Source organism: Gavialis gangeticus, unplaced genomic scaffold, assembly GCF_001723915.1.
Source record: "Gavialis gangeticus isolate Ggan-Ray unplaced genomic scaffold, GavGan_comp1, whole genome shotgun sequence".
Lineage (NCBI taxonomy): Eukaryota > Metazoa > Chordata > Crocodylia > Gavialidae > Gavialis > Gavialis gangeticus.
The window spans coordinates 1,617,586-1,630,698 of record NW_017728959.1 but is presented as its reverse complement, the minus strand read 5'-3'; the positions used below and the strand labels follow the sequence as shown (position 1 = coordinate 1,630,698).

Below are 13,113 nucleotides of genomic sequence, written 5' to 3'. Positions count from 1 at the left end.
GATCCTCCCCCTCTATGTGGCACTGGTCAGGCCGCAGTTGGAGTACTGCGTCCAGTTCTGGGCATCGCACTTCAAGAGGGATGTGGACAACATGGAGAGGGGTCCAGAGGAGGGCCACTCGCATGATCAGGGGACTGCAGGGCAGGCCCTATGAGGAGAGGCTACAGGACCTGAACCTGTTCAGCCTCCAAAAGAGAAGGCTGAGGGGGGATCTTGTGGCCTGTTATAAACTAGTCAGGGGGGATCAGCAGGCATTGGGGGAGTCCCTGTTCCCCAAGCACTGTCAGGAGTGACCAGGAATAATGGTCACAAGTTGGCAGAGGGTAGATTTAGGCTAGATATCAGGAGGCGCTACTTCACGGTCAGGGTGGCTAGGATCTGGAACCAACTTCCAAGAGAAGTGGTGCAGGTCCTACCCTGGGGGTTTTTAAGAGGAGGTTAGATGAACACCTTGCTGGGGTTGTTTGACCCTAGTACTCTTTCCTGCCATGGCAGGGGTTCAGACTAGATGATCTACTCAGGTCCCTTCCGACCCTAGAAACTATGAAACTATAAACTATGGCAAGATGCTGCATTTATTGATTAAGTGCTTAACACACACACACACACACACACACACACACACACACACACACACACTTCCCACATTCATACCCCAATTTCTGTTCTGCACTGGTATATGCTACCAGTCTTATTGGTGCTCGGATCATCTTAGTAGCCAGCCAAGTTGATCACGAGTAGGAGCCAGGCTCCTGCCAGTCCATCTCATCAGATGAATTGATGCTCCAGGATGACATTCAGAACAAGACCCAAAATTGATATGTCTCGCCCCATCTTTTATAGTCTTGTCAATTCACCCAGTCCTCTGGGCTTTTGCTGGGTTATCGTTGTGTTCTTTCTTGAAGGTCAATTGCTGTTGTTCTCTCGCTGTTGTGGGGTGGATTCTTCTTGTCTGATACTTTATCTGTCTGAATTCTTGTGCCAGCAGCCAGCTGATGTCTTCCTTTTCCACAAACACACCCTCAGACATACAGCGTACAAAAGAGTAAAAAGTCAAACACTTATGTCAAGCTATAGAACAGTACAAAATGGAGTTTCTTAAGGCAATGCAAAATTCAAGGAAATACATAAGATTAAAAGAAATAGGCAAAAGCCTATTTCCATGTAATTGACCTAGCACCAAGCTGGTATTTATGCTATTTTCATAACATTATAAGTGGTGTATTTTTTATTCCATTTAACATCCAGTTGCTCTATATTCTCTTGGCATGGCCACTTGCCTGAATCCAAGACACATTCTGGTAAAGATGCCATAGAACTTTTCTGATGCTGCTGAAGCAACAGAGCAGATGGAATTGGTGAGTGGAAGCCAGGCTGCCATGTGGAATACAGAGCACTGGAGAGCTTGCATTGGAAAGATACTTGAACTGGAATGGAAGAACTGGACGGCCCCCCTTGGCCTTTGAATCTACAAGACACCACAGGAGGAAGAATGTCCTCCTCTGCCAGAAGTTTCCTGTCTAATCTTGCGCAAGCTGCAAAAACGATCTGTGCTTCAGTTATTCCCCTGTAAACTAGGGATGGTTAAAAAATTAGGCCTAATTTAGGAATGGCCTAAAAAATTAGGTGACTGTGGTATCGACACCTACACAGTCAGATGGGTCACAAATTGGCTGGAGGGCCGCACCCAGAGGGTGGTGGTGGATGGGTCATTTTTGACTTGGAGTGATGTGGGCAGTGGGGTTCCCCAGGGCTCAGTCCTAGGGCCTGCATTGTTCATTATCTTCATCAGCAATTTGGACGAGGGGGTGAAAAGCACCTTGTTCAAGTTCGCAGATGACACTAAGATGTGGGGAGAGGTGGGCATGCTAGAAGACATGGACAGGCTACAACTAGATCTGGACAGGTTACAGAGGTGGGCAGATGAGAATAGGATGAGTTTCAATACAGACAAGTGCAAGGTGCTACACCTGGGAAGGAAGAACCAGCAGCATACCTACAGGCTGGGGAACTCCCTTCTTGTCAGCACAGAGGCAGAAAAGGATCTTGGAGTCGTCACTGATGCCAAGATGAACATGGGCCGGCAGTGTGGGGATGCTGTCAGGAAGGCTAACCATACCTTGTCATGCATCTATAGATGCATCACAAGCAGGTCCAAGGAGGTGATCCTCCCACTCTATGCAACATTGGTCAGGCTGCAGTTGGAGTACTGCATCCAGTTCTGGGCAAAGCACTTCAGGAGGGATGTGGATAGCATTGCGAGGGTCCAGAGGAGGGCCACTCACATGGTTAGGCGGCAGCAGGGCAGGCCCTATGGGGAGAAGCTATGGGACCTGAACTTGTTCAGCCTCCACAAAAGCAGGCTGAGAAGGGATCTGGTGGCTGCCTATAAACTTGCCAAGGGGAACCAGCAGGAATGGAAGAGTCCCTGTTCTCCTGAACACTACCAGCGGTAACAAGGAACAATGGCCATAAGTTGACTGAGAGTAGATTCAGGCTAGATATCAGGAGGCACTGCTTCACAATTAGGGCAGCTAGGAGCTGGAACAAACTTCCAAGGGAAGTGGGGTCTTCAAAAGGAGGCTAGACAGCCACCTAGTCAGGGTCATTTGACCCCAGCATCCCTTCCTGCCCATGGCAGGGAGTTGGACTTGATGATCTGCTTAGGTCTCTTCTGAACCTACCAACTATGAAACTATGGTGGCACTGCCTGCCAAGTTTGACAGGAGGGAAAGCAGGTTTAAAAGGGTGAAATACTTTGGCAACTGGGGGACACATAGGAAAGGAAAGATTCATAGTGAGAAGCTTGGAGGCTCAGATAGTGAAGTTGGAAGCTTCAAGCAGATCAAAGGGACTACTTTGTAAGATGTGGTGTAATTAAGATGACAAATTAGGGGATTAGTCTACTGTGGGGTTAATTTGCTACCTACAGATGCTGGTAGCAAATTAACTGTGCCATAGTAACTGCAACTGCACATGTGTAGATGCCAACTCGAAGCAAATTTGCTCCCGGTCAGCCCCACAATCAGGAGGCTACACTTGGGCTAGCCCTGGGACCACAGAGCTTTGAGCTTCTCCAGCCCTGGGGCTGGGATGGCTGTTTGCCTGTTCTAGCCTGGCCTTTAAAATTCTGCAGTGACCCCAGGGGCCTGTGCCACCTGCAGCCTGCCTGTGGCCATTGCGTCCCATAGCAGTGGCCCCAGGGCAGCCGCAGCAGCGTGCCCAGACCCCAGCATTGGCCCCTGGCTCAGCCTTATTGCCTACATGCCAGTCCTGTGCTGTGCCCCAGTGCTGGCACCACAGGCACCTGCCCAGACCTGGCAGACCCAGACTCTGACCCACGCAGTCCCTTAGGGTTGCCAAGGGAACTGCACTAGTGTCTTCCCCAATGCCACACACTGCCTCCTGGAGGCATAACTGGTCCAAGGATGAGACCGCAGACCTTTAGTAATGTGGAGTGAGGCTGAGGTCCAAAGCCTGTTCACCTGGGGTGGGCACTCCAACTCCCACATCTATGAGGGCCTGGCGGGCTGCATGCGGGAGTGCAAGCATGACTGGTCAACGTGCCAGTGGTCAAGCGTGCATAAAGGTCAAGGCCCTGCAGGCACAGTCAATCAGCGTCACCAACCACAACTGCCAGAACTGGAGAGGGGCAGCCTGCAGGACCACGCCCTTTATGCAGCAACTGGGCCACATTCTCATGCACTGGGACCCTGGGAAGAACCTCACTGTGTTCTCCAGCATGGGGGGCCTGCTGGAGCCTCCACTGTGGCCTGGCAGCAGTGATGAGCTGTCAGCAGGGGAGGGCCCCTTGAAATACCAGGACCCCTCCCCATCATGGTCCCTGCCCCCAACATTGTCCACCAGCTCCAGCAGCCTGGGCCAGCACCTGCCCCGCAAACTCCTGGTGCGCAGCCCTGCCCTGGAAGCCAGCCCAGCCATGACACTGCCAGCCTCATGAGTTCCAGCTCCTCCCTGTAGGGGGCCCCTGCCCAGCCAGGCAGGTGTCTCACCCTTGCACCCATGACATGTTGTCACCCCCAGTAGGGACACACTCAGGTCACCGGGCACACCTACTATGTCCACCTGGTAAACCCCGCCCTTGCGGGTGGGCATGCCCCTCCCCTCCCCGCATCTGCGGTTGTGCAGCCAGAGGCCATGGTGCTGGGCACCTGTCCCTGGGCTCCATCCTGGAGGTGCCCACATCCCACTTCCCCCACCCCAGGAAGGCCTACAGGGCACTGTACATAGTTTCCATGGGAAAGAGGGTGGTGTACTGGTGTTGGGTGGGGTGATTGGTGGTGATGTACCCACCAGTCCTGGCTGGCCAGGATGGCCCACAGGTAGTCGGACTGGAGCCCCAGAAGCTCATGGACAGCATCAGTTGGTACGCCTGCCGGGGTCCAGGCAGCAGAACAGGCTCTGGGTAGCATTAGCGCAGGGACAGGCAGCCTCAGACACAGTGATGAGCCTGGCTACATGGCACAGGGGGCAGGCAGGACCAAGGCTGACCTGGACCAGGTGGCAGTCACCAGGGTTGTGAAGCATGGTGAGCAGCATAGCCAGCAGGAGCCTGGGACATAGGTTGTCACTCCTGGAGCCTGGGGTGGAGCAGCCATCATGCAGTGGGCAAAGGCTCTGGCAACAGAGTTGCAGGGCAACGTTCCAGAACGCTGAAGTGTGCTCCAGGCTGGGATGCAGTGGGCTAAGGAGCACCATGTGGGGCTGACTTTTAAAGAGGGTCCCTGGCCACAGGGAGCTGTGGCCAGAGCCTCCAGTTCTCCCTGGCTGCTGCAGCAGGGTGGCTCAGGGCTAGCAAAGGCTGGCAGCATGCCAGTGCCATGAAGAGCAAATCTTCTCTCAAATGGCTGCATATCTAGATGCTTGTCCAGGGTGGGTTTACTGCGCAGTAAATTACTGTGAGGGCAGGTCAACTGTTGTTTTTTCTGCTTTCCTCAGACATAGCTGGGGCTGGATGCTGTCAGGTTTGGGCTATACACACTTGCCTCTGCTGGAACTGTCACTGGCGGCCTGACTGTGTGTGTACATCAGCTCCATGCAACTGCACCTAGTAGCCATGCTGCCATAGTCTGGAGGGACCTCAGTGGTCAGGCTGGGTGCAATACAAATCTATCCATGCTTTCTCCAGCAAAAGATAGTCTTATTTCCTCTTGAATCATTTGGTCACTGAGGTCTGATGCAGGGAGTGGGATCCTCCATTGCATTCTGATAAGGTTACCTAATATCTTCTCCCAGGGAATGCCCTGCAGAGGATGCACAGGCTGTTGGTTCTCCATATCTGCCAAAGCTAACAAAAAGCAGTATTATATTGTAACATCACCATAAAACTCTGTTAGATTCAAGGTCCTGGAACAGTAAAGGGAGCCCCAGCACTTGGAGCATTTCAATGTGCATTGGACAAATTCCAGGGGATGAACAACAGGAGATAATCTGGTAGTGATCCCAAGAAACAGACTTCATGCCTGACCTGTGAGGTTTATCCCATCTCCTGTTTGCTGTACTGCGTACGTATATATATGACTCTGCAGGTAGAAATGTAGATGGGGTGGATATATGTGTATAGAGATGCATCTGAGTAGTTGTGTGCCAATTGCATGTCTCTCTGAGGATGTCTTGGAGCATGAAAAGCTAGGAGTGTGGCAGGTATGGTGAATGCATTTTTGGGCGCAGAGAGAAGAGCAGCTCCCTGTTGCAACTCATAGTGCTTTTTAGGAAGCACTATGAGTTGCAATAATCCCCTGGCCCCAACAGCAGCTCACTGTTGGGTTCAAAAGTTGGGGATTCTAGCAGCTTGCTGCCAGCAGGCAGCCCAGTCTCCATAGCAGTGCCATTCCCCACTCCTGGCCCAGACATTGTTTTCAGAATGGAAGAGGGGAAAGGGAGCAGAGAGATCCTGTTCTTGAGGTTCCCCAACTGGTGCTGGAGGGTGGGGCAGGGGTGGATTGGAGTCCCTGCCCCTACCTCCGGGGGGCTCTTATATGCCCACCCACCCTCCAGTGCTGGCTGAAAAATCCCCAGACCAAACTCCCTCTGTTCCCTTTTCCCCCTCCCATTCTGAAAACAGTGACAGGCTAGGAGCTCCGTAAACACAAGTTACAGAACACACTCCATTTTGGAGAGTGTTCATTTGAACCTCCATGCAATGAGTGTTCAGATTTTCATGGCATTGGGCCCTTTTAAAGAAGTCTGCAGCTGTTCACTTCTGTTTTGTCAAAGCTGTAAATGACTTTCTGGGGCCAGATCAGGTGAAAATTGTCCTTTCTGTCTGTGCCCTTTGTGGGCGAATGGGTGCATGCAGGATCTGATAGATACGGGTGTGATGGGGGTGGTGGTGCTAGTTTGTGATGAGTGTATATAGCTGTGTCCATATTTACTGCTGTGCAGGGATACTGTAGGTACATCAGTGAGGTGCACATTAGTATGTGTGTGCAGATGTGTTTCTGTGTGGCTGTGCATGCAGGAACAGCTTGGTACTTATGCTGCAGTGCTCTGAAGTTGTGTATGAGTATGGAGAGGTGGTATGTGTATTCCTACCAGTGCACACCTATGTGCTGGGCTGTGCAAGTTGGACAGTGAGTTGTTGATTATTTTACTCATGAAAAAGCAACATAATTTATACCAAAGCCAAAACAGTTTTATGTAAAAAATGTTTATTCCCTGTAAACATTATTCCATGGTCTGTCCAAGACACTCAGATTATACTTCAACATTACATTGCAAATAGTCATATTTTGGGACTCTATTAAATATATTAAATAATCTTTTGCCTTTGGGTTCTGAAATGGGCTGGTCAATGACCAGACTCCACAGGACCTCACAGACATTCTATAAATAATATAATTAGTAGTAAAATATATTTTCTACCAACCCAAGTATCTTAAATAGTTTTAAATTATAGTCACAGAGTCTCAAATTTGTCTTTTGTTTTGTTTTTTGTTTGGGTTTTTCTATATTTAGCTCCTTTTAAAATCTTCGCTCCTTTGGCTGGAAACAATGTCTTTGCACTGATGTAGAAATTTAACCCTTTCATTTCCAGAATGGTCCTCAGTCTCCAGAATCTTGATCTTCAGTGTTTCTGTATCTCTGCTCAGTTCAGTTCCAGGTCGCTCACATACTTTTGGACCCATGTTTCCTCAATATTGGCGCAGATTTCACGGCCTTTTCTTGTGATAAATCTGTGGAGCATGAAATAGAGACATTAGCACTAGCTTACTCCTAAGGGCTCTTACTCCTCAGGGCCCAGGTAGTCAGGCCTGCCCTGCTCTCTCTCTGCCCAGAGGATTCTCCCTTTAGCAGTTCTCACAATATGCTTCCTGGCAGGACCCTCACACTTAGAAGTCAGTTGCCACGTATGACAGTAACCTGGGATCTTTTTCCCAGCCTGACTTACTGTCTTTCCTCACCCCAAGACCCCATGGGGCAAGCAGGCCCATTGATAACTCATCAAAGAGGCTTTCCAGTCCCAGGAAACCAGGAATCAATCCCTTCTCCAGAGCCTGTTCTCCAGGATACACACACTGTGCTCTCAGTGTTTGGGCTGATTCACTGGGGTCTCCAGTCACCAGTGATTGTCAGGTCTTTTGCTGATCTTTCTCCAGGGGCTGTTGATCCAGCCTCTCTCTCTGCATTATACTGTGTTTGTAGAGGACAGTGGCAGTTAAACAGAAGGTGCCTCAACCTCTCAGCCGGCTGCTTTAGGAGTCAAACAGGTGCACTTACACAATGGCAGGCTGGGAGCACATGCTGTTGGTATAATAGTAGTCCTTCACAAAGTTGCGTGGGATCTGGCGGGCTGTGTATGTGAAGCAGCAGGCAGTCGGGGGGTCCGAACCAACTGAAAGAGTCAGAAATAGAAAACTTGAGTCTGGGCTTAAGTATGGGTGAGGGAAAGCCCCCAAAGTCCTCTGCTCATCGTGAGGGGAGAGTCTCATGGAGGAATCTGGCAATAGCCAGGGGGTACTACAGGGTTTAAGTGAATTTTTCTCTCTCAGGAGTGACAGCACAGAGTGGTGTCACCTTGGCTCAGTAGTCAGCTGCCAAATGGGAGTGGCTGGGGGTCAGCACTCACAGGGCTTGCAAGCCCTCAGCAAGCTCCATGCCTGCATTAGCTGCTGAGTGTAGCTTTCACCCTCCTAGGGCTTTTACTTTTGCAGTGGTGACAGAGCTGGGTTGAATCAGTCAGAAACACTGCAGAAATGTACATGGATCTGAGGCCTCATGGCCGCACAGGACGGAGCTAATTTGGTTCTTCCTTTACTACCAGGACATAGCCAGGGAGAAAATGGACCTATGAAGAAATAACAGAACTTACTTGGAGAAGAGGAGGCCTGGGAACAGAGGGCAGCAATGAGAACAACAGCAAGGGCAGCCACAGTAACCTTCATGTTGCGATCAGATGTGGAGGATCAGCAGGAGCAGGAGCAGGAGCAGGAGCAGATGAGGGCCTCTTTGAAACCCTTCTCCTGGTGCTGCACTACTGGGTTCTCTGCTCTCTTATAAAGGACTCTGGGGTGGAAAGGAGGGGTGGTTTGGGGAAACTAGAAATTCCAGGAGCTGAGTCATGTTGCAGTTTTCTGATTGCAAAAACCCAACCTCTAGTGGGGACACAGGAAATCTCAAAATAGTGCATATGACAACAGATGGGATGGCGATGTGGGTCTTACACTGCACATTTGGTTTCAACATCACAGAAGATAAAGCGAGAGGAAAAAGGAAATGTGCCAAGAGCTGTTTCAGGGAGTTTGTATTCTGCATAATGCAAGGTGCCCTTTCTGTGATGGCAAATGTCACACAAGGCTGGAAGGCCAGAGACCTGGGTTCCAGCTATTTCTATGCTTGGCCAATTTCTCACTGGAGTCATGGGGAGGGGAAAATCTTTGAGTAACAGGTTTTCATTCAGAGAAATTGGCTTAAAATTGGATATTAAATCTATTCTTGGGTGGGAAAAGGGGAAGTGAAACATTTATTTTAAGAGTGAACTAGGTCAATCTATTATGTGATATTGATTTCTGTAAAACTGCCATTTTTCCTATGTCTTTTCTCTAGTACTGCATCTAAAATTGGCAGTGGATCAGCTTACACAGGACTGTGGTAGCTTCTCTGCCACCTGCTGTCTCTAAATCAAGACCAGTATCTTTTTAACAATGCATTCTAACTCAGGCAAATGCTTGATATGCCAGCCATTGGGTGACATTTTCTGACCTGTATCATTCAGGTTGGATGGTCTCAAAGGGCCTTTCTCCTCTTAAATTCATGGGGTTTCAGGTTCACAAAAAGGGTGGGTTGAATTCAGGCCACATTTTATCCACTGATCCTCAGAAAAGGAGAGTTAGGATACAAGGATCCAGGTTTGTCCCATGGTTTATCTTATCTGCAGTATTCCCCCTGCAGCCTGTCTAGGCTGACATTGTTGGAGGGAGGTGATGAACTGTGCATACTCCTCTCAGCAGAACATGCATTTCTGATCTCCTGTCTAGTAACTGGGTATATGTATATTTTACCCCTCATCCAGCAGTCCCTTGGCCTCATGATGAGTGCTAGGATCCCAAAGCAGGCAGGAAGCCTTGCCTTGGATGCTGCTGTGCTTGCAGTTTCACCTAATCTTTGCCTTTGGCAAACCCCTGGGGCTGGGACCTCAGCAAGGAATAAAGCTCCCAGAGAGCTGAGGGGCCCAGGGTCAGGGGACCAAATTTCCCAGATTCCTGCACTGTGTCCTTGGCTTTCAAGTGCTGCAGATCGTTCCTTCCCCACCATTCCCTTTAGAGACCATCCTAGGTGTTGGCTGGCTGTTCCAGAATTCCCAATGATGATTGTATTGTAAAACCTGCACCAGGGAATGTTGCATCTTTTTATTTAATTTCCAGCCAAGCAGCTTGAAGGCAAGCTACTTGTCACCTAGTGGGCTATATTCCACCATCTGCAGGTCATTCACTCTGCACTGGGAGAAATGCCATTGAGTTTGGTGGGCCCTGCAGAGCCCCAGACCATCATTTTTCCTCCACCTTCTGTCTTCTCAACTGGGAAATATCTGCTTCTCTTCCATGCTGTGCCATTGGCAGGACTTTATTGAAGAGGAACTTTATGGTCTCCATGGTTAACAACACATTTCATAAATTGTAGCTGTTTATTCACACTGACGTCAATGCTGGACTGCGCAATAAGAGTGGACTTCCTTGATCTCTGAGCCCAATCTTCTGCTATTGCAGATGGCCACCCGATAAGCTTATTATGAGTTCCTGTGTCCTGACCATGTGACCAGAGGATTCCAGATGAGGCGTTAGCTACTGCACAGTACTGCTCGTGTAGACAGCTGACAGGGAGTAAATTGCTTTACACCAGCTGTTTCTCAGCTTTGTGCCCAGATCAACTGATCAACTGATTAGAGCAGGAGGCTTGGAAAGTGTCCATTTCATCACTGCTGTTTCCCAGCCCTGTGTCCCCATCAGCCAAAATGGGGCAGGGGGCTGGGAAAATGTTCTCTCCCATGCACCTGTTTCCCAGTCACCTGTGCCAATTGGCCAATCAGGGCACAAGGCTGGGAAACAGCTGCTCCAGAGGTGGGACAGTACCCCCACATCTCCCAGAGCTCAGGCGTGACCCCAGTGTCCCTTGCCAGCCAGGGGCTGGTAACCAGGGCAGTCTAGAACTCCCACTGGCTGTCATATGGGAGCAGAGCAGGGCAGGAATAGCCGTGCCCTGAACTGCTCCTGCTGGGAGCAAAGTTGCTGCTGACAGATGCATGTGTAGATGTGCTCCCAGGGAAACCTTACTGAGCAGTATTTTACTGTGCAGTAAGCTTTCTGTGCATTAATTCCATATGTAGATGTGCATACTGACTACTGTTTGAAATGTTAGACTTCAAATTTATTACTTGGCAGCCTATCTGTAATAGGAAATTACAGGGAAGGATGCATAGAGGAAGTGAACTAATGTTTGTGACGGTGGTGTCACCAAGAGGGCTTCAGTTTCCGTGACCATGGCAAACACTTCAGGGAGAGAGGTCTTCTTGGAAGAGACATCATCTGTGGCAGAATGCCACCTCTGTCTCTCCCAAAAAATTTTCCAAAACTTGTGGCATTCCAGAGAGGTCCCTGAGGACTGGAAGAGGGCCAATGTTGTGCCCATCTTCAAGAAGGGGAGGAGGAAGGACCCAGGTAAATATAGGTAAATATAGGGTAGGAAGCTGGCTGCGGTGTAGGACCCAGTGAGTCCTACTGAATGGATCTGTATCATCCTGTGGAGAAGTAGCCAGTGGTGTCCCTCAGCAGCCAGTGCTTGGTTCAGTACTTTTTAACATCTTCATCAGTTATTTGGATGTGGGGGTGAAGAGCTCACTGGCCAAGTTTGTGGATGACACCAAGTTATGGTGAAATGTGGTCACGCTTGGAGATAGGCTGCAGATACAGGTGGACCTAGACAGGCTAGCAAACTGAGTGGATTGGAATCAGATGAAGTTTAGCACTGAGAAATGTAAGGTGCTTCACCTGGGGATGAACAATCCCCTACACACCTACAGGGTTGGCAACGCCAATCTGACCACCACTGCAAATGAAAGAGATCTGGGGATAATAACAGACCACAGTATGAACTTGAGCCAGCAGTGCAGTGCTGTAGCCAGCAGGGCAAATAATACTCTGGTGTGCATCAATCAAGGCATCTCCAGGAAAACCAAGCAGGAAGTGATTCTTCTGCTCTTCTCAGAGTTGGTAAGACCACAGCTGGAGTACTGTGTCCTGCTCTGGGCACCACACTTCACCAAGAACATGGAAAAGCTTGATAGGGTCCAGAGAAGGGCCACCTGTATGATCAGAGACTTGCACAGCAAGCCATACAAGGAAAGGCTGAGGGACCTGGGACTCTTCAGCCTGAAAAAGAGAAGGCTGAGAGGGGACTTGGTAGCAGCTTACTGCTATATCAGGGGATTACATCGAGGGCTCGGTGAATAACTTTTCAACAGGGCATCCTTGGGGAAAACCAGAAGTAATGGTCACAGAATCCTAGAAGACCATTTCAGGCTCAATATTAGGAAAAGCTTCTTCACAGCTAGGGTGTCCAGACTGTGGAATAAACTCCTTCCAGAGGCGGTGCAATCACCTACCCTGGAAATCTTCAAGAGGAGACTGAAAGGTCACCTTGCTGGGGTCACTTGACCCCAGTTCTCTTTCCTGCTTGGTGCTGGGGAGATGGACCCAAAGATCTTCCAAGGAACCTTCCAGCCTCACATCTATGAATCTATGAAAGCAGGTGAACCATATAATATTAAAAGCAAGATTCTACCCCATTTATCAAGCATGTAGGTGGCCTTAAGGTAATCATATTTCACTCTACTAGAGTCCCTAAAAAGCATTCTTGTGACTCAATCTGAAGGGAGTAGCAAGGGATTTTTGGTGATATCTTTTATTGGACCAATTGTATAATTGGGTGAGATGCTAGGCAAGCTTTCAGGCACAAAGTGCCATTCCTCAGGACTGGAAAAGAAGCTGGAGTTAAATACAAGCCATTAAACACAAGGAGTGAAACATGCATAGTTAAATACCATTATTTTATTTGGCATTTAGCTTAAGCTGCATCTGCTACTTTTCCAGACCTGAGGAAGGGCATTTTGTGCCTGAAATTGTATCTAACAAACATCTTCTTCAACTATATAGTTGATCTAATAAAAGATAATGCCAATAAGACCTTGTTTCTCGCATATTTCCTAGACCACCCTAGCTATAACAATACTTCAGTCTTAGGGGTAATATGTAGAGGCAAGGGCAGCGGCGGATTTAGAGTTAGTGGAGCCCTGTGTGAAGCTTCATTTTTGGGCCTCCCCCCCTCGGGACCCAGCCAAGAAAAAGAACATTCAAGACAGTGAAAAAAAAGGTGAAGCAAATTCTTTGCTAGACTACTTCAAAAAACCATGTTTAGAGTACAGTTTACAGAAGAAATTCACAGAATGCAGAAGGCCTGGACCGCTTCACAACTTGCAACACTTATTAAGTTCAGTTATTTGGCAGATTTGTCCTGCATTTTGGGGCTCCCCTGTCATTGGGGGTCCCGTGCCACAGCACAGTTTGTTTCATGGTAAATCCAACACTGGACAAGGGTTAT

At 49.1% G+C, this 13,113-nt stretch overlaps 1 protein-coding gene across 1 annotated transcript; it reads right to left on the bottom strand.

The window, feature by feature from the left end:
• Window positions 1–6,995: 6,995 nt before the first annotated feature.
• Window positions 6,996–8,510, bottom strand: LOC109291455 (C-C motif chemokine 4-like). The gene is made up of 3 exons (XM_019508530.1): window positions 8,333–8,510; window positions 7,741–7,855; window positions 6,996–7,196 (listed from the first exon to the last, which is right to left on the bottom strand). Exons 1-3 carry the CDS (start codon window positions 8,403–8,405, stop codon window positions 7,109–7,111), a joined length of 276 nt encoding a protein of 91 aa, XP_019364075.1. The 5' UTR covers window positions 8,406–8,510; the 3' UTR covers window positions 6,996–7,108.
• Between the last annotated feature and the right edge of the window lie 4,603 nt (window positions 8,511–13,113).

What these genes read in the sequence shown, in the direction of transcription:
- LOC109291455 (XM_019508530.1), bottom strand. Translation starts at nt 8,405, where the DNA reads ATGAAGGTTACTGTGGCTGCCCTTGCTGTTGTTCTCATTGCTGCCCTC. An exon ending in CCAGGCCTCCTCTTCTCCAA is followed by an intron (nt 7,856 to 8,332) that starts GTAAGTTCTGTT and finishes TGACTCTTTCAG; the next exon opens with TTGGTTCGGACCCCCCGACT. An exon ending in TGCTCCCAGCCTGCCATTGT is followed by an intron (nt 7,197 to 7,740) that starts GTAAGTGCACCT and finishes CATGCTCCACAG; the next exon opens with ATTTATCACAAGAAAAGGCC.